Here is a 26242-nt window from a genome sequence, read left to right on the forward strand (position 1 = left end):
GTGGGTTCGCCCCTTTTGCTGTTGATCGACTGCCTTGATTGCGTACACATACTTCATAGTAACATGCTTTCTGAAGTGTGACGAACTCTTTATCTATTGTTGGTCAATACTGTAGTCTACGCCTACGAGGGAGTTAAATGTATTTGTTCATTGGTCAGCATTGGTTCATTGGTATGCCTTATCAACAAATAAGAAACATTGTGTGTGGGAAATCGCCAGTAATAATGTCAAGTTTATTTGTGTTATGCCTGTGTTAAAAAGGAATGCCTCGCTAGAGCTGTCGGTTCTTGAAAATATTCACTCCATTCAGGTAAATATAACGTGTATTTTACGTAGAACCGTCAGGGTAAAATACATATCATTTGACCTGGATTTGTTGATGACATCGAAAGCCACATGGGAGAGACTATGAAGTAGATTTTATGAATACTTAAGAAAAATAGTTTATTTACATAACCTAATACCTGTGTAATAGCAAAAATGAAACGAATTATAGCTCAAGGGAGATAAATATGTAATAATAAACAAACGGTTTGTAGTAAATCACGGACGATGTTGATTATAAACAAATCGATAGAATACGTTTCAGATAAATGCTGATATCGTTATTCCCGCTCATCAGCAGTGACTACAATACAGACGAGGTTTTTGTTACTCTGAATAGAATAATGCAGTCAGTACGCGCTGTTCCACTGCTTGGATCATATACTACTACTAATATTTAAATTAACCAGTTTGATATTCAGTTTATTTCATAACAAACAAATATACAATGAAGCCCTTTAAATGTATCAATATTTACATATTGATAGATATCAGTATATATAGTAATCAACCCGCTTTGCCTTTCGCTTGGTTTTGTCGTCACTCTTCTCAGCTATCACTTCATCGTCTTCTCTCTCTCTCTCTCTCTCTCTCTCTCTCTCTCTCTCATTTAGGCACCCAAAACAAAACAATTACAATCCAACATACAACATGTAAAAAAAGAATTAACGACATCTTTCTCAGTCTCATATTTCTAAATCCACGGAGACACAACACGTGTCTTTGAAGAACAATTATCGCTACATCTGGTACATTAATTCTTATGTGCCTTCATGGTCATCACACCACGTTTTTGTGGCCATATGATTTCCAGAAACTATATATTATAATTAATTCTATTTGATATAAGTACTTATATTACGTGTTTTAATTGCATGTATGTATACATATTTGATTAAAGGCCACTTAGAACAAACTGCTTTGTTTTTAGTTTTCAAAACTTCATTCAAAATTCACAAAGTCCTAAAGATTTTGATTTTATTTTGAATTAATGACCTAATCATGTAGTTGTAAAGTTGTGGTTACTCATTCATAACATCAATGACACTCTGCTTATTTCGCATGTAAACTGTTGTGTGCCTGCCTGAACCTATCAGGTATGAAATACATCCTGGATGAAATGCCATCATATTTCTGACAGCCATAAGGTGGCAGGGTCCAGTTTTGTAAATTGGCCCCTGGCAAATTTCTTAACTTAAAGCTATGGTGTGACTTTTTCAGCTATTATTGTTTACTATTTATAGATATGGATATATTTGTGAACTAGGTGTTTCGGGCTTGTGTTGTTCTTGAAATTGATGTCAGGCATGTACAATTTCCATAGTTGCTCTGCAGTATGTTGATAGTGAAATACCAATAGTCGGCTAGGAAGAAGAGCTAGCCTCCCATAGCAGTAGACACGTGGGTTCAAGGCAAGTAGAGTATCTCAAAAACGGAAGTAGTGAATGGGGCCACCATAGGGTCTGTGGGAATTAGCATTACAGACCCCCCACCCACCCCGGGCCGGTATAGGGTCTATGTAAATTTAACATGGAGAAAAACCCTGGGCCTGTATAGGGTCTAGGGGAATTAGCATTACAGACCTTCTTGGGTCGGTATAGGGTCTATGTAAATTTAACATTAACACCCCTGGGCCTGTATAGGGTCTATATAAATTTAACATGGACAAAAAACCCCTGGGTCTGTATAGGGTCTATGTAAAATTGAAACAGGGAGGGGTTTCTGTTTTTTTTTAAAATAAAAAAAAAATAAAAATAAAAAAAGGGTAGGCAAAATTGAAAGTCAATCTCTTTTCGAGACCTATGATTGGCCCTGAAAAGGGCCTTTGGGTTTATGTTAATGTATCCATTAACATAAAGGGCACCGCATTGGTCTTCTTCTTGTCCTTAGGCTGCGTCTCACTGTAGGACCGTAAATCAGGACTCTTTTGAGGCATCCTTGTCTTTCTACGTAGATCCTACGTATCCACAGACTGGTGTCTGTCCTGTGGACAACTGTCCACTTGGATCGGACATACATGGGTATGTCCGTCCGGAACATCATTGAAGACACAAGCGTAGAAGATTGCACATCGGTCCACATCTTGAGGCGCCGAGAACAGGTGAATCAGTTCAGTGAACTGCACTTATTTATAGGTAGAGGTAGGATTGAAACGATTGAGTTTGTTGACCAATCCAAACACGCGTTACAAAATTCAGTCAGCCCGCATCCAATCCGAAGAGAGCAGTCTGTGACGTCACGTGGTCTATATAGATTCGCTAGCGCCTGTGTGCAGTTAATCTATGTGACAGTGATTCAACATGACGGAAACTCAGAAAACGATTCATTGGGGTGCACCAGCAGTGGAGACTGCCCAAGGGAACCCGGACTTACTTTCAGAAGAGGTAAATTGGGATTTTGTGGATTTTCTTACCTCGCAAGAATTTGTTCCGGAACCTTCGTCTCCTTCATTACCGCAAGTGGAGAATTTTAGACAGAGACAGAAAGAAGAATTGGAGAAATTTATACAACGACAAAAGGAAGCGGAACAAGCTTTTCTCCTACAGCAATAGCGGCAAGAAGAAGAGGTAAGAAAAAAACAACAACAAGAAGAAGTAGCAGCAAAGAAACAAGAGGGTGAAAATCAAACGGTCACGGTACTGTTGGATATTTTAGCGGAGTTAAGAAGTCTGAAACAAATGTATCAGACTTCTTTATTACGACCGAAGAGAATACGACCTTCCCGAGCTAAGCACGTCAACCCTGTGACTAAGCCTACCGTACCACCCTTAGTGATTTCAACCAAATCATCATCATCAACAGTACGCAGTCCAGAAGTAGGCCTTGGCCGTGGCAAAGGCTTAAGGCAGTTAAAGTTGATTGCTTAAACTCACCCCTACACCAATAACCAAAGGCCCTTTTCAGGGCCACCCACATTCCTCGAAAAGAGATAAACTTTCAATTGCCAATAATTCAAAAAAAAAACAAAAAAATAAACAAAACATTTTACCCCTATAGTACGTGTATATGAGTGCGTGAGTCTAGCTTCTTATTTAAAATCAAAACTCAAAGACACTTACCTTATATAATTAATGTATTCTTTTATCAATAGTTACAATCCAATTCACAATTCACAACAGAGCACTTTAAAAACTGCATTCACTTCTTCTGTTTCTTTGTTTACTCTCTCTGTTTTTTGAATTTCTTCACCGTCACAGTCTTTTCCTCCTCCTCTTCCTCCTCACTTTCTTCCTTTCTTCTTTTCTTCTCCTGTTTCTTTTTCTTCACCTGTCTGCTATCTTTCTCCTCTTCTTCCTCTGAAGAATTCCTCCCTTCTTCTGACTCCTCTTGTTTCTTTTTTGGGCAATCTGGAGACCAGTGTCCTTTTTCTTGACAATAATAACAGGTATCTTGACTTTTGTCTTTTCTAGCCCCTGTTTTTCTTTTTTGACGGTCTGGACACTCTGAAGACCAATGCCCTTTCTTTTGACAGATGTAGCAAGTATCTTGACTTTTATCTCGAAAGGAAGAAGAGTAGTCCGTCGGCTGGTCTGAAGAGAATTTTCTAATGACCCCTCGCAAAGCTCTGATGAAACGTTCGATTTGGCTAGTCTCTTCCATCGTTGTGCTCGGTTAGAGAGTGAAATGAATAGTGAAAGGACAAGACACACACCCTTTTATATACGCTGGTCTGCCATGACTATAAATTAGTCTATGGTGCTTAAACTTGAGTCATTTGACGTTTTTCACTCAAGATGAAACGATCCAATTCATTTGAGAAAAAAGAAGAAGAAAGTAAGAGGCAGAAACGTGATCTATCGCCTCGTACCAGAGCTGAAGTCTTGGCACAAATTCATGCCAGTGATTTTGAAGAGGACATGAGTGAACCAGAATTCAAACCCTCTAAACAAAGTTCACCACCCTTAGTCAACCCTGAAAAATACTATTCCATTCGAGAGACCGAAAAGCGCACCTCTAGAAAATTTAGAACCACGGCTTACAAATACACGGTGAAGTTTAAAGATTTCAAGTCCGACGTACCGTTAGAGAAAGCAGAAGGGTTCATCACCGGGGTGTGGGATTCTTTGCTCACCACACTCAAGCGACAATGTCAACCCAAAGAAGACGATCGCTTGAGACTCTCCATACAACACGACGGTTTGAAATCCCCTGTTTGGATCGAGTTTAGCAGACCCGCAGAACTAACCGCTTCCAAAGTCATGGACAAGATTCAACACGTGCAACAATCTAATGACCAGTTTGACATCACCGATGGAAAAGCCACACTGGACATGACCCACGTCTCTCCTCCTCAAGGGACCGGACAACGCAATAAGGTGTTACTGGTGAACGACCTTCGCAGCACCAAAAAGAGTGTCGTCCAAATTCACAATTCTCAAGACCAGATGTGTTTAGCCCGAGCCATCGTGGTGGGACGAACCTATGCCAACAAGAACGACACGACAGAATGGAAAAGAGCCTGGGAGAACATTCGACAATCGGACCGAGCCAAACAACGAAGTGAAGCAGAACTCCTGTTAGAACAAGCTGGCCTATCCAAAGACACACCCTGCGGCATTCCTGAGATGCAAAAATTGCAAGATGCCCTAGCTCCATTCTACACCTTGAAAGTGCACCCTCAAGAAGTGCGCGGACCTCTGTTGTTTCGAGGCCAAGACTTTAAGGACGGAAAATACATTCATGTCTATTATCACGATGACCATTTCGATACCATTACCAGTAGCACTGCATTCCTGGAATACAGTTATTACTGTGAGAAATGTGACTATGGCTATAACAAACGAGAGCAACACAAACATTGCGGATCGAAATGCTCAGGATGTTTGGCCTCTCCACCCTGTCTGAACGAAGGGCAAAAACCAATGCATTGTCCAGCTTGTCTGCGCACGTTTGTCAGCCCTGCCTGTTACAACATCTGAAGACGCAAGGTTCACAGCAGAAATGTGCTTGTCAACTCCTGAGATTGTGCCCTACGTGTGGACAAGGCATACGTACCAATACTGCCAAGGCACACGTATGTTCAGGGAAAAAAAATGTCACATTTGTCACCACATCGTGGACTTGGAACACGAATGCTACGTGCAAAAATACCAACCCCCACCAGAGAAAGAGGATGGACACAAGAAGAAAGGCAATTTCATCTTTTTCGATTTCGAATGCATGGAAGAGACCGGCATTCACATTCTTAATTTCTGCGTGGCTCATCGAGCGTGCGAGAAGTGCATTCAAGAACCTATCTTCAGTCATTGCCCTCACTTCAGCAAGATTCCTGGAGGGCGTGAAAAAATCTTTCGGGGACCTAACAGGCTAGCCGATTTCGCCCAATGGGTCTTAGACCCCATCGACAAGACGTGGAGCCAAGAGGACATCGAATGTTACGGAGATTGTCATCGTCATGCCACAGTGATGGCTCACAATTTCTCCGGATACGATGGACAGTTTCTTCTCAGATACTATACGGAACAAGGCACCGAACCTCCTAAAGTCACTTTGAACGGAGCCAAAATCATTTTCATGCAAGTGGGACAAGTGCAGTTTAAAGATTCGATGAGTTACTTAGCCATGCCTTTGAGCCGAATGCCTAAAACGTTTGGAATGACAGAAATGGCTAAAGGGTACTTTCCACACTTTTTCAGTACGAAAACCAATCAACACGCCGTTCTACCCTGTTTGCCTGAGGCTCACTATTACGAACCTGACAACATGCGTACCGAACAACGAGACGCTTTCTACGCTTGGTACCAGGCTCACGCCTCGGATCCTTTCGACTTTCAGGAAGAAATGCTAAAGTATTGTCGTTCCGACGTGGACATTTTACGGCGTTGCTGTGAAAAATTTCGAGAACTGTTCATGGAACACGGAGGGGTCGATCCTTTGAAAGAAGCTTGCACCATTGCCAAAGCGTGTTCCACAGTGTACAGGCAACGATTCATGCCTGAAAACACCGTGGCTGTCATGAGTCCTCAAACGACCAACTATGTCAAACGTCAATACTCGGTGAAAGCCCTACGCTGGTTACATTACTTGTGCGACAAGGAAGACAAATGGATTCAGCATGCCCGCAACGGAGGAGGCGGAAAGACCATCGGAACGCATTCGGTCGATGGCTGGGACTTAGAAAACCCCAAGATCGTGTACGAGTTTAACGGTTGCTTATTTCACGGATATCCCGTCTGTTACCCTGACCTTGGCACTAAAAATCAGTTTTTACAACGAACCATGGAAGACTTGTACCAGGCCACTTGTCAGCGACGCCTAAAGTTAGAACAGGAAGGATACCAAGTGGTGGAAATGTGGGAACACGAGTACGATCACCGTTTGAAAACCGATCCCGAATTTAAACGCCTCGTGGAAAGTTACCAGTTCATGGACCCGCTGAACCCGAGGGATAGTTTGTACGGAGGAAGGACCAATGCCACCTGTTTGCTGTATCAAGCCGACGAAGAGAAAGGAGAAGAAATGAAATACTTGGACGTGTGTTCGCTGTATCCCTACGTGTGCAAATATTGTCACTTTCCTGCAGGGCACCCGCAATTGCTGACGGAACACATCGACCTGAAAAACATTCGACAATACGAAGGTCTGATCAAGTGCAAAGTCTGGCCTCCAACTAACTTGTACCATCCCGTGCTACCTCACCATTGTCAAGGCAAACTGATGTTTCCATTGTGCCGTACTTGCGCCGAAACGTGCAACCAAGATCAGCCTTGTCAGCACACCCAGGAAGAACGGGCCTTGACGGGAACCTGGGTCAGCGTAGAATTGTTCAAAGCTCTGGACATGGGATATCAACTGTTAGAAGTGTACGAAATTTGTCACTTTCCCAAGACAGAACAATACCACAAGGGTGACCCCAGTCAGAAAGGCAGTTTCGCCGACTACGTGGATGCCTTTTTGAAACTGAAACAAGAAGCCAGTGGCTATCCGTCCTGGTGTCACACTCCCGAAGACCAAAAGACATTCAGAGAGAAATACTGGGCACAAGAAGGCATTACTTTAGATCACATCGAGAAAATCGAAGGCAGGCGATCGTTTGCCAAAGTGATGTTAAATTGCTTGTGGGGTAAAATGGCACAACGTCCGTGTTTACCCAAGACGGAGTATTTGACAGAACCTTCCCGCTACTTCCAGATGATTCACGACAAAACCAAATTCATGAAATACGTGGACGTCGTTCGCGAGGATTTGATCTTGGTCAATTACGAAGAAGATCTGGACTTTGTACAAGACGACCCCTTTGGAAATGTCATTGCGGCTTACGTGACAGCTCATGCTCGCTTAAAATTGTACGAAGCTTTAGAACTGTTAGGGGAACGCGTCCTGTACTTTGACACGGACAATTGCATTAACATCCATCACCCGAGTCAACAGCACCCTGACATCGAAGGAGACCGTTTAGGAGCCTGGACAGACGAGCATCCCGACGACAAGATTCTAAGTTTCGTCAGTGGCGGTCCAAATAATTACGGCTACGAATACCGGGACCCACAAGGAGAAGTGCACACGCAGTGTAAAGTGAAAGGATTAACTCTGAATTATCGTACCAGTCGAGTGGTCAACTTTGGGGTATTGAAAGAAGCCTTGCAATCTGGAGAGGATGAACACTTTAAAGTGACCACCTATCAGCCGAACAAGATTGTACGTTTACCCACTCACCACATCGTCAGTCGACCCTTGGAAAAAGTCTATCAAATCGTGTACCAGAAGCGAGTGCGACTGCCCAACCACTTAACTTTGCCGTATGGACATGTTGGTTTAAAACATTGGTTGTAAGCGGATAGCCACCCACCAGAAGGATGACTTCGCCACAGCAAGAATCGAGTGAGAAACCCGACGAGAACTCCAAGTTCAAACCCTACCATTTTCCGGTTTTCTTGCCTGACTATTGTGATTGTCGATTGGACACGTTTCAAGCATGGACCAGGAAAGGATTACCTTCTTCGCATATTTTAGCTAGAACAGGATATGTCTACTTGGGACCTGAGTCAGGATTGGGATATGAAGTACAGTGTTTCGCTTGCGGACTGAAGTTACGAATGGATCTATGTATCTACAAAGATTCAGCTAGTCTGGAACATACTCGATGGTCTCCGCACTGTCCTTACCTTTCTATAGCCCTTCCACCCATGACACTACGGTACAATGATGACGGCACCTTAGAGACGATACCTTCCAAAACAAGACATAAAAACATAAAAAAGGAACGATGTACAAGCTTGAGGCTGCATTGCGATTAGTATAAAAAGGGACTATGGTCAAGATCGAAAGTTCATTGTGACTACCTACCAAGACCGAGCGAACAAGATGAATACTTTCAGAGAAACACACAACAAGTTTAGAGAAACAATTCAAGTGTGGGGCTTCTGAAGTGGAATGCAATTGTGAGCCTTGCGATGGGAACGATGCTGTACGCTGTGACCTTAGCGATGCCGTAAAGCATCATGAGAACTTTGTTCTCACTACCCCTGTCATGGAAAGTGATGCTGTGGGTGCCAAACCTGAGGGATGCGAAAGCGATGCCGCTCGTCCTCTTGGACACTTTACTGGGTTTCGTTTTAAAGGTGGATGTTCACCTTCACGTCTACCCCCCTACGGATGTCATCCAGCCCTGAGCAAACACCTGTCCATGTCACCCAACCCTCATCGAAACGAACCTGTGAAAGACGAATATTCGTTTCCTGTGCGTTTGTCGGAATACTGCGACTTTGAAAATCGTCTTCAATCGTTCAAAGGAAAATGGCCTAAGTATCTGGGAGGCCCGACCCCCGAAGAATTAGCCAGAGCCGGATTGTTCTACTTGGGCGAAGGAGATAAAGTCAAGTGCTTCAGTTGCGGTGTGTCACTTCACCACTAGGAACCGCAAGATTCGGCCTACGTAGAACATGCTCGATGGTCACCGAATTGTCATTACTTACCCTTAGTGGGACCGAGACATTGAAGTAACTTACCATAATCTGTTCATGGATACTTTACACGAGAACATTCGTGCTTTGCCTGTGGAGTTGAGAGAACGCATTTACCGAGAGCTGGTCAAAATACAAGTCAAACGTAAAGAACAATTGCATCCGTTACGTCACCAGATGTTTAATCACTGGTACCTGAATGCTATAAAAGGACTGATTCAGTTGAAAGTGTTCCATTGGACAGACATTGATAAACAACCCCCTGGTTTTAAAAAGGATTGGTTTGTTATTGACGATTCTATCTACTGCAATGTAAATGTACTGCATCGAATTCCAGAGGAAGAGTTAACGAATTATCGACATCTTTTACACAATGTCAACTTAGTGAAAGAGGAAACTTCTGAACGAATTGTAATGTGTAAGTTATTGACTGAACGATTTAAATTTGGCACTGAAGTAAAACCATGTCTGTGCAAACGGTACATTTCTTCTGTCAGACAAAAGAGGATTTAGTATGACCTGTTTATGGATACTTTACAAGAGAACATTCGTGCTTTGCCTGTGGAGTTGAGAGAACGCATTTACCGAGAGCTGGTCAAAATACAAGTGAAACGTAAAGAACAGTTGCATCCGTTACGTCACCAGATCTTTAACCACTGGTACCTGAATGGTATAAGAGAACTGATTCGTCAGAAATTGTTTCGGTGGTCAGACCTTGTTCAATACTTCCAGGGCCCCGATGATCCACGTGTTGATCATTTTGGTTACTTCGAGATTCACCTAGTGCAACGCATTGAGGAAGACAAGTTAAAGGATTACCAACATATTTTACGTGGAATCTACTTAGCGGAAGAGGAAACTTCTAAACGAACTCTGACGTTTCGGTTACAGTATGCAAGATTTAGATTCCCTACTGGAGAACGAAGATCTCTGGCTAGAAAGTACGTGTATTGCATCCGAAAAAAAGAGAATATAAAAACAGGCTGCCATGCCACGACTTATGTCACATGTAATTGAACAGATTCCGTGGAAGGAATTCAATGACCATATTCAAACCGTGGATCATTACCATCAATTATTACAAGAACTGTGTCCAATCAATTTGGGACGACGCATAGTGTGTGTCTTAGTGACTTGTTTTCTAGGATTTCGTTTACCAGCCGATTCCTTGTGGACTCTTTACGAACAGTACTTACCACCCAATGGCCTTAAATGGTCACGAAAGACCCCTTTTGCTCAAAGCCTTGCGGTTTCATCTGGATACTTCTCGACCTCTACGGGAAAAAAAGATTCGTCAACTTTTAGCTACCCAAGACGTGTATGACGATGTGTGTGTAGCTTGTGACTTACACCCCCATTGGACAGATGTCCGTGCCTAGAAAGAATGGGATTTTGAGGCTTGGACCCAAAAAGTGGCCCAGTATGCACGAGAATTGTTCAAGGAAAAAAGTTACTTTTCAACCTGTGTTAGTGACGGTGCCAGAAGAACCCGTCACCCAGGACAGGTCTGTCGTGGACAGGCCTGAAAGACCCTTTCGGGAGGACACTTGTGTGACCTTACCCCCTATAGAACTGGTCAGAACATTACCCAAAACATGTTGTACAGACACGTGTGTTTATTCCACGTTAATGATTTTCATGTGCCTTTTATCCTTGTACTTAAGCCTTTGGCTTTTATGTATTTTTGTCTTTCGTGTTCATGTTTAAAACATTCAATAAACGTGTTCTGAAAAAAGTATATAAACTCTTGTCTTGTCTGTTTTCGTGTCACAAGTGACATTCCTAACACTATGGCTACCTCTGCTGTCTCTGCTCCCTCTTCCTCTACTGTCAAAGTCATCGACGAACACTTAGATCGTGCCAGTTGGGAGGCTTTGTATCTTCGCCATCCCTTTAACATGCTCATTGCTGGACCTAGCGGTTCAGGCAAAACCGAATTCGTCAAACGCTTGATCGAACATAAACATCATTTCATCGATCGACCATCTCAGCGCATCGTGTGGTGTTACAAAGAGTAGCAATCGGTGTACAGCCTCTTGCGAGAAAGTCAAGGCGATTCCATTGTGTTTGTGGAAGGCATTCCTAAAGAAGACGACGGCATCGTCTCTGACTCCCGTCAAACCCATTTGGTCATTTTCGACGACATGTTAGGAGAAGACGAAGAAGAAATTAAACTGTGGTTCACGCGCAAAGGGCATCATCGTAATGCCAGTGTCGTTTACATCACCCAAAATTTGTTTCAACAAAGTAAAGCCCATCGCACCATCAGTCTCAATGCGCATTACGTGGTCTTGTTTAAAAGCCCTCGAGATAAATCGCAAGTGCAAGTCTTAGCCAAACAGTTAGGAACGCCTTGGCTGACTCAGGCGTACGACGATGCCACTCAAACTCCACACGCCTATTTACTCGTCGACTTGAAACCTACGACCCCCGATGATTTGCGATTTCGTACCCACTTGTTTCACCACTGGTGCCAGGACGGAGGACCTGTCCTGTACACGTCTCCGTCCTCGACTTAACTTCACTCCAGAAAAAAAATATCTAAAAACCTCAGACCCTTTGCGTCTGTCTCACACACAGTTTGAACATGACGTCCCTTCAGTCCCATCTTCCCGTCAAATTGATTCGTGCCTTGTATGGCATCAGTCGAGAAAAAAATCCACAAATACGAGCTCGTGTCTTAGAAGCTAGTCTCAAAGAAGTCTTACGATGGTTCACGGTGACGGCACGTCAATTACTCCAAGGAATCATTCAGATTCCTCATCAAACCAAACGCTTTTTTGATCGAAACAAAGTCGCTTTGACCCAACTGGCCGATCCCCGCATCGACACTCAAACCAAAAAACAAATCGTTTTGAAACCTGGAGGGAGCGGTACTCTAGGAGGGGTCATCATTCGCTCTCTCTTAAGATGGGATCCTAATGCCCCCAAACTTCTCCCCAAGAAAAAAGTCAAACGAAGCTCCAAGAAGAAGAAAAAGACCAGGTCCCCAAGGAGAACTTCTCCAGTGGCGGGACCCTCCTCTTATCAGACACCACCCCGGAAAAAGAAAAGAAGCCCCTAGAAAAAGAAACAGAGAAAAAGTCCCCAGAAAAAGAAAAGCCCACAGAAGAAAACTAGTCGCAAGAGAGACACTTCGGCCAGGACGCAACCTTACACTCGCAAACCACGACCTGCCACGGCGGTGACCGCGTCTCCGGCAGCCTCACGTTCATCCGCTTCCCCGTTGATGACACAAAGAACTTAAGAGTACTTGGAGACGTTGATCACACCAAGAACTTCTCCGTTGATGACCCCAAGAACTTCCTCAGTGGCAGGACCCTCCAATTTAGTTGCAGTGGCTGCTGCTCACAAAGTACCTGCTCCCAAAATCAAAGTTCAAGAAAGATCGGGCACGTTACAAAGTTTACTGGATTTGTCCAAGCAAGAACTGGCTAGATTTTGTCCGTTGCGTACCCCTGCACGACGTGTCATGCCTGTCCTGAAGTTGATACGACGTAAAGACAATCAGTGGCGACGCGTTCCAGTATAAAAAAGGCCTGTGACCAAGTCGGGGTATCAGTGTTTTTGGTGCTGAAGACTCAAAGATGTCACCCTCCAGAAAACATCCCTCTTCTAAACAGCCCCAAGGAAAGAAAAGGTAAGGACTGCCTCCTCGTTTAGTCAAACATGGGGACATGTTATCTGTCCTGTCCAAAGCTTCTCCACCCCTACGAAAAAAAACTCATTCAATCAGCCTCCAAAGAGGTCATCGATACCGTGTGCGAATGTTGTTTGAAAGTCTTGAAAGGCACGATCCCTTTGTAAATCCGTTTCTAAACCACCCTTTCGTCCCACCCAAAGTAGCATCACGGAACAGTGGGTGACTTATTAACACACCAAAAAATGGAGAAGGTGTTAGCCAGCATTTACTACGATCCCTCCCATCCTGCAGGTTACGCGGGAGTTCAAAAATTGTATCGTGCTGCCAAAACTCAACTGAAAAGTCTCCGTTTACCTCAAGTGCAACGATGGTTACAAGAACAAGCTACCTACACTTTACACAAACCCATTCGACGCAAGTTTGCCAGAAGTCGCACCCAAGTGGAAGGCATCGATCATCAATGGCAAGGCGATTTAGCCGATGTCTCTCATTTGGCCAGCTACAATCGTGGCTACAAATATTTGTTTTGTGTCATCGACGTCTTTTCCAAATTTGCCTGGGTCGTGCCCTTGACTTCCAAATCGAGCAGCGAGTTAGTGCGAGCCCTGCAACGGGTGTTGAAACAAAGCGGTCGTCACCGTCTTCGATTACAAACGGACAAAGGCACCGAATTTCTGAACCAAGCTTTCCAAAAAGAATTAAAGAAACGTGACATTCATTTTTTTACCACCGAGAATCCTGAAACCAAAGCCAGCATCGTGGAACGTTTTCAACGCACTTTGAAAGAACGCATGTGGAAATATTTTACGCATCACCACACTCTGAAGTACATCGACATCTTACCGCACCTGGTGCAAGCGTGGAACCAATCTTACCATCGAAGCATTGGATGTGCCCCGCAAGAAGTGACTCCCGACAACGAAGTGCTGGTGTTTGAGCGCCTGTTTGGTACGTCCCCGACGAGGGCTGTCCCCAAGAAAAGTGGAGAGTTGACCGTAGGAGATTGGGTGCGCATTAGCAAAACCGAACGCACTTTCGACAAAGGTTACTTACCTAACTGGACGACCGAATTTTTTCGTGTCACTGGACGAGTGCATGGCCGTCATCCTACCGTCTATAAATTGGAAGACATGAACGGAGAAGTGCTCAAAGAAACGTTTTATTTGCCCGAGTTACAACGTGTGACCAAAAAAGAAGACGACGTGTACGACATCGAAAGCATTCTCGAACGCAGAACCCGTAAAGTGGGCAAACGACGTGTCAAAGAAGTCAAAGTACGTTGGAAAGTATATCCACCCAGTTTTGATTCTTGGATCGACGCTTCGCAAGTCATCGACTATAAAAAGAAGTGACCATCATGTCCTTTCACACAGACGCAGCTACGTCGACCACTCCTTCACCCAGTTCTTCTCTGCAAGATTTACAAAAACAACCCTTGTGGGTGTGGTGCGGAGAACGTGTGCCTAAAACGCAAATCGTCTTTTTCTGCCAAATCTTCGTGGTGTATTGTGTCATCGGGGCAGCCATCGCCAATTAAGTTTGCAACAAGGAGACAAACAATTGTGGACCATTTTATTAAGCAGTTGCATCGGTTACCTGCTTCCCAATCCCTTCCTGAAATTCTCCTCGAACGGGAACCACGGAAACCTTGTGTCCAGTGCCAGTGTCAGTCACCACTCCAACCACAACAACAACCCCATTTTGGGCGGAGACACGCCTCTGACGTCCAGTAACCCCTCGGATAGCCACAGGTCTCTGGAATTATGAGTCACCAAAACCAATTTTACTTAACCTTACCCAGTGACAGTTCCATGGAGGTGTTTCCCAACAACACGTTGTGCTGTTACACGGCCAAATTACCTCAGGCATTAGATCACGAAGCCCATTGGGAAGTGGCTTTGGTGGAAATGATTCACCCTACACAAATCCAAAACATCACTGAAACTCAAAACCTTGAAAATTCCGTCAGGGTTTTATTTTAGTGGCCAACATTTGGTGGATACCATTGCTTCCAGGTTCGAGTTAGCCTTTGGCAAAGCCCTGAACAGAATAAAAAAAGGTGTCACCCTGGAGTACCATAAAGTGGCTCGTCGCTTACTGATGAAATTTCAGGATGCCCAAACGTTGTCCATCAGTTTTAATCGTGACTTGTTTAATATTTTAGGTGGAGACACAAAAATGGCTCCAAATTTTAAACCGAAGATCAACAGCAATATGGAATTTTACAAGTTTTTTCGATTCCCGGTAGAACTGAACCAAGGACTGAATTTGATCTTTGTGTATTCCGATGTGGTGGAGTATAACGTGGTGGGACACACCTCCGTACCGTTACTGCGTGTCATTCCTTTCAAAGTGGATAGTACCACGACCAGTGACCAGGAAGGTGGAAAAAACCTATCACGTCCACCGCGAATTTGTACATCCTCACTATTTGCCCGCCAGTAAGTTGTATTTGGACACGGTCAACATTGCTATAAAAGGAGATCTGGGACAAAATATTTCATTCACCAAAGGAAAAGTCACGGTGAAACTCCATTTTCGAAAACGGTTCTCTCATGACTCGTAAGTTATGTATCCAGTGTACCGAGGGGTTGCTCGACAGCGAGGACACGGTTTAGAAGATATGCTAAAATCGGCCTTTCGTTCGGTGGCCCCAGTCTTGAAACCGATCGTGACACGCGGATTGCACGCCTTGAAAGATGCGGCACTGACGCAAGGCAAAGAATTTCTCCAAAATGTCATCATCGACAAACAAAACCCCAAAGAAGCCTTCATGAGGGCAGGCAAAAATGTCTTGCTGAAAACGGGCAAAGACCTTTTGGGCCGACGAGAAACACCTATAAACGCCCTGCACGCTACCGAGTCAGGCATTCCTATTTCCCTGACGCCACAGCAAGGACAAGGCAGAAAGAGACGACGAAGAAAACACCCTTTTACCAGACTTCACACGTCTAAAGCTAGAAAGACAAAGAAAAGAAGAACCGTTCGAGACTTAGACGTTTTCAATTATTGAGAAACAGCAACAAACAAAATGATGCACCGAGAGTCTTGCGCTTCTTCCAAGTCGGAACTCGATCTGTTTGCCATGCCCCCCACTATGATGACGATGCAAGAATCCCAGTGGGTGGAATTTCATCCCGTCTCCTCATTGACCGATTCCGCTCCCATCGAGTTTGAAATCAAAGGACAGCCCGAAGATTACATCGATCTGAATAGCAGTTACTTGTACCTGAAAGTCAAAGTTCTAGATAAGACAAGAGGTGATATAGACATTGAAGCATCAGCTCCCGTCAACAATTTCATGCATTCCTTGTTTAGCGGAGTGGACTTGTACTTGAATAACAAATTAGTCAGTATCAGCATGGATACTTACCCTTATCGCGCCTACCTGGAAAATCTCTTGACGTACGGAATAGACTCAAGAACACTCATCTCAATGCCTGTGTGGTATGGGAAGCTGCCGAAGCAGGCCAGTTTGAATTATTGGAAACTGATACAACTGATAAAAAGAAAGAATACAATGAGGGATTTGTAGAGCGAAGAAAAAGAATCACGGGAGCCAACACATCTTTAGAACTAATGGATCGTTTGGATTTGGACATGTGGTTGCAAGAGAAATATTTGCTGAACGGGGTGGATGTTCGCCTGAGACTGAATCGTAGCAGTACCGCTTTCCATTTAATGGCTGATAGTGACGATAATTACAAAACTAAAATCCAAGAAGCCAGACTCTACGTACGACGCGTGGAAGTGTTACCCAAAGTGGGAAACGACATTAGTCAGACATTGAGCAGAACGGCCGCCAAGTATCCGATCCGACGTGTGGAAGTGAAAACTTTCACTATTCCTGCTGGACAGCGATCCATGATCGAAGATCATCTGTTCCAAGGACAGCTACCCAAACGTTTAATCGTTGGTATGGTCGAGAATGAAGCCTTCAACGGAGCTATCGCTAAAAATTCTTTTTACTTTCGACACTTTGGCGTGTCCAAGATCGATGTCAGTTGCGATGGCAAGACCTTGTGTACCCGACCTTTTGAACCTGACTTTGAGAAGAAGAATTACTTGAGATCGTACTTGTCCCTGTACGAAGCCACCGGACAGTTAGGAACCAACACCAGTCACGGCATTACGTACGAGGATTATGCAGGAGGTTATGCTTTGTGGGCTTTTGATTTCACTCCAGACCAAGGCAGCGACGATGGACATTTCCACCCTATAAAATCCGGCCAGATTCGTGTGGAAATTCAGTTTGCAAAACGAGAGCCTGATGTAACGTTGAACGTGATCCTGTATGCAGAATTCGATAATACGATAGAAATCAACAGTTTGAGAGAAGTCATTCTAGACTATTAGAAGCCATGGAAGACTGTTATCCCTCTTTATCTAGTGGAGAAACTTTGGAGATGGAATGTGAGGAGACCGTGGAAAAAGAAGAAGTTATCATGATGAAGTCAAGATGGCCAGAACAAGAAGCCCATTTAGTCTCCTGTTTTGCCAAACACTTGGTCGAAAAAATGACGGAATTGATCAAGAAAGATTGCTATGGATGTCAAAACGATCATCCCAGTCAAATTCAACACGATAAATGCCTGATGCTGAGCCAAGAAGAAAAATTGGACGAGTATCTGGACGAAGCTTGGAGTCTCATCTCGGACGAAGTCGTGTTGCATCAGTGGTATAAAGACTTGCGTGAACATTCTTGTCCACCATTAACTACTCAAGAGATCCATCGTATCGAAGCTCTCCTGAATCAGAGTGAGGAGACGAAGCGAAGAAAAGGTTATTTGTCAGACATTTTCAAGCAAAAAGTCAGGATCGAATTGATGACTTATTATTACCTGTGAAGAAGAAAAAAAAAACATGGATACCTGGGAACTTTATTACCTTTTGAACCACAGTTCGTATACGGCTTCTTGGAATCCTGTCGTCTGTGCTAAAGATGAACTCCCTCATCGCAAACCTCAAGACCATCTAGCTTACGTGATCAACACGGACGACAGTCATCTCCCAGGAACCCACTGGGTAGCCGTTTACTTTCCTCAAGAAGGATGTGTGGAATATTTCGATTCGTATGGATTGCCTCCTTTGGAAGACGATATCATCGACTTTATGAGAAGAAATGCTCAGACCACCCGATTCAATAATGTGAAATTACAAGGCACAGATTCCTTGGTGTGTGGACAATATTGTGTGTATTTTCTGCATCATCGCAGCCTGGGCTATTCCTTAGAACATTTAGTGACTCGTTTTGATCCTCGTTCTTCTTCTAGAAACGATGTGAAAGTAGATCGATGGTTTCGTGACCATTATGCTTATCTTTTGTCTCAAGCTAGAAAGCGTAGTGTCCATCAATGGCCTAATGACTTCCAACAGTGGAAATCACAATTTCATTCACAACGTTGTCAGCCCTGTTTAAAGTAGAGTGTTAATTGAAAAAAATGTTTGTCATTTGAAAAAAAAAATGTTTGATGTTATATTGTTGGATTATTGTTAAAAATGTTAGAGTTGTTGGTTAGTGTTAAGTGATTTTTTGAATAAAAAATGTGTTTTGAAAAAAATGCATTTGTCTTTTGTTTGGCTATAAGAATGTTGATTCATGAGCTTTGACTTCTCTCTATCTCTCTCATGACACTCATTGAACGTTTCGGCTCGAAAACCGTAGAGGAATGTTTTCCTTCACGTCCGCGCTTTGACTTTAAGAACCGGGTAATTTCCAGTCAAACCATTCATTGTCGACTCATCCTCCTACGAAGATGTGCTCCAAACTAGCTAAGCTAAACGAAGCCTACGTGAATTTGCATAGGGTCAGACATAGTCTGATACCGAAGCCTGAAGAGACAGAGAATGTGAGAATGTTTAAAGTCACTGAAGACCTGATAGAAGAGCTCTTCAGAGAAGAAGTGAACAGGGAGAAAGAAGAATGGACAGAGAAGTACAGACTTCAGAGACAGCAGCAACAGCAACAACAGCAGCAGCAGCAGCAGCAACCTGAACCTGACAGAGGCTTTGTCGATTGTCGTATCGACACCAAAGAGTTCTTCTTCTCTTTCCGAAGAAGCAGACCTATCGTCAGAAAGTCTATCCTCAGAGGACGTCGCATTCTTAGAAGCTAAAAGATTGCCATAGCAAACAAAAAAACAGCTCTTTTCAGGGCTACCCAATACTCTAGAAAAGAAATAACAATCGATTTGCCAATGTGTGTATGTATAGTGTGAATATAAACACTGACTTTTTCGTGGTGTGAGTGTATGTGTTTGTGTGGATAGTAGATCATGGTCATGGTTTTTTTTGCTGTTTGACGTGCGTGGAGAGTTGATTTGGGGTTTGATTTGATTGCTTTGCGTATGTGAATATTATATTGAAGTGATTAATGAAAATTTTTAAATTAGTAATGGGTAGTATAAAAAAAGTGAGTGAGTGTTTCTTTTAGGTCCGCGCGTTTGTTTGGTCATTATCTAGGTAAGATCAATTTTGTTTTAGGGGATGTCTTCCATCACGTCCGCGCTTTTAGTATAAATTGAAACTCGCTCGTCAGTCTAGCTACCCTTGTTGATTGATCAAGAGAATGAACACCAGACTAGCAAAATTGCTTGAACTTCATGTACACCTGGAATATGCCAGGCGTATAGTGAATGAGCTGGCTGCAGAGGCCCTCGTAGAAGAGCGAAGAATGAAAGAGGAGGAGAGAAGAAACAAAGAAGAGGAGGAGAGAAGAAACAAAGAAGAGGAAAAAAAAGAGAGAGGAAATTTCAGAATCCCAGAGACAGAAGATTGGGATTCTGAAGCCACTTATCCCGCCTCTGCTCTCCCCCCAAAAAGAGTGAAAGGAGACTGGGGAAGAAGATGTGTGTGTGGTGCCAGGCCTGGAAGGTGCCATCATTAACCAGGTGTCATGGAGTTCAAAAAACAAACAGCCCTTTTCAGGGCTACCCAAACCTTTAGAAAAGAAATAACAATCGATTTGCCAATGTGTGTATGTAGAGTAGTGTGAATATAAACACTGACTCTTTTTTCCTAGTGTGAGTGTATGAGTTTATGTATATAATTGTGTGTTAATAAGCGCTAGCATAGATTAGTGTGGATAGTAGATTATTGGGATTTGATTTTAATGATTTGGGTGTGTCAATGGTAGATTTTGGGTTGAAATGAGAAAGGTAGGGGATGTTTTCCTTCACGTCCGAGCGTTTTAAGTAATGATCTAGGTAATATAAATTTTGTGTCTTAGGGGGATGTTTTCCTTCACGTCCACACTTTAACTATAAGAACCCACAACGTTCGTCATTCACACCATTCTGCAAAGAATAAAAAAGAAGATGGCTTCGAACCAGCTTGATAAAATGAAAACATTGCAAGACGTCCTGGACAATTTGGGTATGATGGAGCAAATGTTAGTGAGGTTAAACGAGGATCACTATTCTTATAGTCCCCATCGAGTGAAGATGGAGATCAACAATTTAAGAAAAGTAAAGGAAATGATCAGTGCTCTGATGAAAAAAATAAAGGAGGAGAAGGAGGATGAAGAGGAAAGGATAAGGATGAGAGTATGGAAAGAAAAAATTGAAAAGGAAGAAGAAAATGAGAAGAGGAAGAAAGAAGAGGAGGAGAAGAAGAAAGAAGAGAAAAAGAAGGAAGAAAAGAAAGAAAAGAAGAGAAAGAGTGTAGGACAGAAAATAAGAATCTGGTGGAGAAATAGAAGAAATTAAAAGAAGAAGAAACCCAAAGGCCATTTTCAGGGCCACTCATAGGTCTCGAAAAGAGATTGACTTTCAATTGCCTACCCTTTTTTTATTTTTATTTTTTTTTATTTTAAAAAAAATAGAAACCCCTCCCTGTTTCAATTTTACATAGACCCTATACAGACCCAGGTTTTTTTTGTCCATGTTAAATTTACATAGACCCTATACAGGCCCAGGGGTGTTAATGTTAAATTTACATAGACCCTATACCGACCCAAGAAGGTCTGTAATGCTAATTCCCCTAGACCCTATACAGGCCCAGGGTTTTTCTCCATGTTAAATTTACATAGACCCTATACCGGCCCGGGGGGGGGGGGGGGGCGGGTCTGTAATGCTAATTCCCATAGACCCTATGGTGGCCCCATTCACTACTAACGGACTGGATGACAACTGTTCTGAATTGCATCAAACTATTTAGTAGACAATGTTTTTCAAAATGTTCATGCAGGGAAAGACCTTGCGTTTGCACTGTGAGTACCACATGCTGTCAAAAATGGCCTTTGGATGTGAAAAATGCATGTATAAAATAGGGGTTGGGGTGCATAAACTTCTTCTGCTATGAACTGCCATTGACTTCTCTGGTCAAGTGAATACTATTCTTACGCTTTGTTTTAATATAGGTATCTAAAAATATGGACCTTTTTGACCTCACTTGTGTATTTGATTTTTTATACTAGGTCGCTGATTGCGGTATTAGATTTGTACATAAAAACTGGCCCCTACCCCCATAACTGGTAAAGCTATGACTCAATATAGGGATATAATTTTGATATTCGTAATTACATTGTACACCGTATAGCCAACCCAGTTGTACTTAGGGGTCGTCCATTAATTATGTCAACAAAATGGGGGGAGGGGGTTTGAAGAAGTTTGACAATTGTTGACATGGGGGAGGGGAGAGTTCAAGATAAATTGACGTAAACAATGTTATTTTTTGCAATAAATTTAATAAATCAAAAAATAGGAAATTAGTCGGTGCGTTGGTATGGCACACGCTCGCCCGTCAACAGCCCACCAGTTTAATCCTAAACCGGTTGAGCTCTTGCCAAGGATGTCATAATCTTGCATCATCATATTTTGTTTTTTATTCAGTGTAGATTGTAGACTGTAGACAGATTTTTAAGGGAAGCTGTTACTAAATTCAAAGACTGCACTGAGCCATAGGCATCTAAATAGTATAGCTATCCATGGACTTCTATTAAATAGCATCTATGTTATATGTATAGATGCTTTAATTATTGAAGTCCATGAGCTGTTCCTCCAAGGATGGATAACTGAGCCTAGGAAACTTGAGAGCTTGACTATTATACAGTCATCTTTAACATAATACATAAAATAAATTATGTAGCTTACACAAGCATACAACTTCTTCAACCAGATGCAGTAACTTTAATGCCTTACAAATATTGTACACTTTGATAACAGACTCTTGTTCATTTCAGGCAAATGCCCCCCCCCCCACCCCCATTTGCATGTGCTGTAAAATTGTTAGAATCAATTTGAAATCTGTTAAACAAGTAAAAAAAAAGTATTAAAATTTCTTTGTAGACCTTTTAATTTCCATAATTCTATTTTTAGCATAAAAGCCAGCCGTATAAAATATTGTTAGTTTGTAAGGGGGGTGGGTGGTAAAATTTTATTGGGGGGGTCACAGAAAGTTTGACAGTTGTTGACAAGGGGGGGGGGGAGGGGGGGTGTAAAAAATTGCCCAAAAATTGTTGACATAATTAATGGACGTCCCCTTAAAGGACACACGGTACTAATTATACGGAATAATAGAGTATTTACGGGTTTGGTGGTCCATAATTGGTTAATAATGAAAATTAAAATTTTAGGAAAAATATCTTTTGAGAGCTTATCCTATATGTAACGTAAACAAAATATAGACAAATTTCTACTGATGCAATTTTAGCATTTTTACAGGCTTGACTCAGGAGTACTCAATAATGAAAGTAGCACCTGATTCATTTGGTGCAGAATCAATAACACATGTTTCATGCACATGTATGTAAACAAAATGCCGCGGGTCATATGGTGTTCTCCACACATAAGCTTGCACCAAGGTTAGATGTGCATGGAGAATTATAGGTCTGATCATCAGCACCCATAAATTTTAAGTTACTGAATTTTGAATATGATGGTGTTTCCATATGTTTAATATTGGAGTTGAATTAGTACCGTGTATCCGTAATGATCATGGTCTCTAACATTATCTTTTAATATATGTATCACAGATATGGCATGTGTTTGTTCTCGTTAAAATGTTTTCATCGTTGCCTGCAAACACCATACGTTATACTCTTACACCATTTTTGCCATCCTATAAAACGAGTTATAAAAAAGTTTGGATTCAACGGAATAAAATGATACATTCAAAATCGCAATATAAAAACACAAAGAACTTGGCTGATAATGTGTCAAGCTAACAGGCATCATATCTAGTTGTCTATACTCTACCATAATCAAGTGTGTTCAGAAACATTTTCTGGCCAATAAAAAATTAAAAGATTTCTTTTTACATATATTTTTTTTATTCTTGATTGTTTTTTTTAAATTACACTAATATTGACAAATGTTTTATTTGAGACTAATACATTCTCTCGTTGTAGCTATTAGAACCATTGCTTGTGTTAAGTGGTGGTGGTGGTGGTGGTCATCGTTATCCAGAAGATGGTCAGATCACAGTGTTATATACAGTATATGAGTTTACACTAAGCGATTCAAACATATGTTAAATTTTAAATGTCCTCTCACGTCGAATATCCATCTGGTATTTTTGTCTATTTCCTCGCCACATTTTGTTGTAAAATATCAACTAAGCGTTGAATGGCTGTTTGCCGGTCACTCCAGATTCAACACTGTCATTCCACTTCTGTTCATTGCCTGGGTAGTTTTCGCTCTGTGGTCAAATTCTCTGTATTCAACTTGATATTTATCCTGGGTGGGTCTGCTCATAAATCTGAAGCCTGGTCAAACGTTTACAGAACCAAACTGTCTAATTTTAAGAACGATGGTCATATTTACTGAGTCAGTCTCATTGAAATCTTCTTACAAGTATTGGTTGCTACCACAGTAAATAAAATTTGGTAATTCTGTTTAAATTGAGCTTAGTAATAGGTTTAAAATCCTATTATATATAAATCATTACTAACTGTTTATCCGTGACCAACTACTTTCCTTTAATGTTTGCAGAAAACCATCCGACGATAGGTTCAGAAAATGGATATTGATTTAAATAAATTGAAAAAGAAATTTTTCGTTGCTGCCAGAGATGGAAGATCTACATATATTAACTCTATTATTGCCAATGGTGTAACACAAGGTGTGATGGTGGAAGTTCTGAATCACCGGACGTCACAAAACGGACAAAGTATCACACCCCTAATTACTGCCATCATACAAGGACATGACGAAATAGTTCGTCTTCTTCTTAACCTACCCGAAACTGATATTGAGCGTGGTGGAAATGTTATAATTGATGAAAATATTATTAACAACGCTCGTCCGCTCTGGTGTGCGGCAGCCTTTAAACGACTTTCCTTAGTCAAATTGTTAATTAAATTTGGGGCGAATATAGATGGCGCAACGGAAACCAACTCAACACCGTTGCGACCAGCATGTTTTGACGGAAACATAGAAATTGTAAAGTACCTCATAGATTGTGGAGCTGACGTAAACAGTCAAAATAAGTGGGGAAATTCGTGTCTTATGGTTGCTGCATTCTTTGGACATATCAGTGTTGTAGAGTATCTGTGTCGAAACGGAGCAGGTGTTGACACCAAAGATGAATCTGGGGCAACTGCTATGCATCACGCGGCAGAAGGTGGTCGTTTGGAAGTTATAAAACTCCTGTTAACTTTAGGAAGCAACTCAAAAGACACGAAAGACTGTTTTTCCTTTACACCATTGATGCGTGCTGCTAATTTCGCCAAGTGTGACATAGTTGAATTCTTTATATTTGAAAATGTATACACAAGAGAAGAAAATATCCAGGCCTTAGAACTGCTAGGTGCAAGATTGTCAATACCAGACAAAAATGAGATACAGTTATCTTTAAACTATTATAAAAATGCAATGGATTTAAGATACAAAAGTAAGCCGATTCCAAAGCAATATATAGGTCCCATAGCCGCTTTTGGGAATCACTGTGAATGCAAGACGCAAGAGGACCTTGATAGTATTAAGGAAAACGAATTCGTACTTCTGATGGAGGCTCTCACCGTATGTGAGAGAATTTTAGGACCAACTCATGAGACGTTTGAAGAACACCTTGTATGCACAGCAGACGCATGCGCGGACAAAGGAAATTATAGACTTTCTATCAATCTAATAAAACATAAAGTGTTACTGAATCAAAACGCTAATAAACGCGTTGATCATTTACTGCGAACCTTAATCGAATTTACAACCGAAATTGTCTATAACTATGATGTGCCAGAGTTTAATGACCTCATCGAATCGCTTCAATTAATAATTCGGGAATTTAGGAGAAACAAACAAAGGGAAGATGACACTGAAGTGGTGGAGAAAAATGTTAAAACCTGTATATATTGTTTTGGAATATCCCTAAAGTGTGTGAAGGACGACCGAGATATAATGTCTTTGCGTACGGAAATAAAGCAGTTCATTCAGCTTAACCTGAAGCTCCAAGATGGCTCAACTCCACTGCATTTTGTTGTTTCAAGCACAGATTCAAATGATTATTTTCCTAAAGCCGGCGTTGTTACTTTCCCGAATGCATCTTTGTGCAGCGAGTTCATTCTCTGCGGAGCTGATGTCAACAGTCTGGATTCCAGAAGAAACAACCCTCTACACAAGGCCGCGCAACAACATCGCACTCGTGTTGATGTACATACACAAAGAACAATTATACAGAATTTACTGCAAGCTGGGGCGCATGTAGATATGACAAATTCTGACGGCTTGACTGCTGTTCAGTGTGTACAGTCATGTGTCTCTGAAGCCGTCCTGAAAAACTGGATAGTTTCCTTGAAATGCATTGCGTCCAAGGCTATTATCAGATGTGGGATACAGTACAGAAATAGGGTTTCGTGTGCACTGGAAAATTTCATCGAGCTGCATGGTTGATTTATGTCTTTTTTTATAATGTTCATCATAAAAAAATTGAACGTATAAGTTAAATGTTGCTATACTGATGTGGACAGACGCAGTCAACTACGTAATAACTGAAATCACTGCAATATGAGCTTGTTGGTTTATACAGTTTGTATACCCCTTTTGGATGACATGCATACATGTCTCGACCTTAATAAAATTTCTTTCCAGTAGCATACAAAGTGGAGAATTCTAGCGAACTCACTGTTGTTTCTTAGCTTTTTTTCAAAGTTTAAAAGTACGTAAAGAAGAATACGCCTTAGTAAAAGTGTTGAAAGGTTTTGTAGCAGATTAATAATCACCCATGATTATTAAAGACCAGCAAATATAAACAAACCAAGATACTTTGGAACAATCTCATCAGGTAACAAGCCTGAGCTAGCTCACTTTCTCAGATGATGTGATATTGGATAGCCCTTGGTCAACATAAACACCTCATCACAACGTAGTCTAAAAATCTAGAGTCGATCATCTTGTAAAAACAATATGATGTAACTACTGATTGAGGATAATGAAAA

The 26242-nt window shown here is 41.9% G+C and overlaps 1 protein-coding gene across 1 annotated transcript; it reads left to right on the forward strand.

Moving 5' to 3' along the window:
- LOC149807877 (protein fem-1 homolog B-like) lies at positions 1 to 25924 on the forward strand. Its single transcript, XM_089971527.1, has 2 exons — positions 1 to 310; positions 23802 to 25924. The coding sequence occupies exon 2, from the start codon at positions 23829 to 23831 to the stop codon at positions 25695 to 25697; it is 1869 nt and encodes a 622-aa protein (XP_089827653.1). The 5' UTR covers positions 1 to 310; positions 23802 to 23828; the 3' UTR covers positions 25698 to 25924.
- Positions 25925 to 26242: the final 318 nt, after the last annotated feature.

This window comes from Sinohyriopsis cumingii, chromosome 1, assembly GCF_028554795.1.
Source record: "Sinohyriopsis cumingii isolate HCF-2022 chromosome 1, ASM2855479v2, whole genome shotgun sequence".
Classification (NCBI taxonomy): Eukaryota; Metazoa; Mollusca; class Bivalvia; order Unionida; family Unionidae; genus Sinohyriopsis; species Sinohyriopsis cumingii.

Excerpts from the sequence above, each read along its gene's own strand:
- LOC149807877 (XM_089971527.1), top strand. The coding sequence starts at position 23,829 with ATGGATATTGATTTAAATAAATTGAAAAAGAAATTTTTCGTTGCTGCC.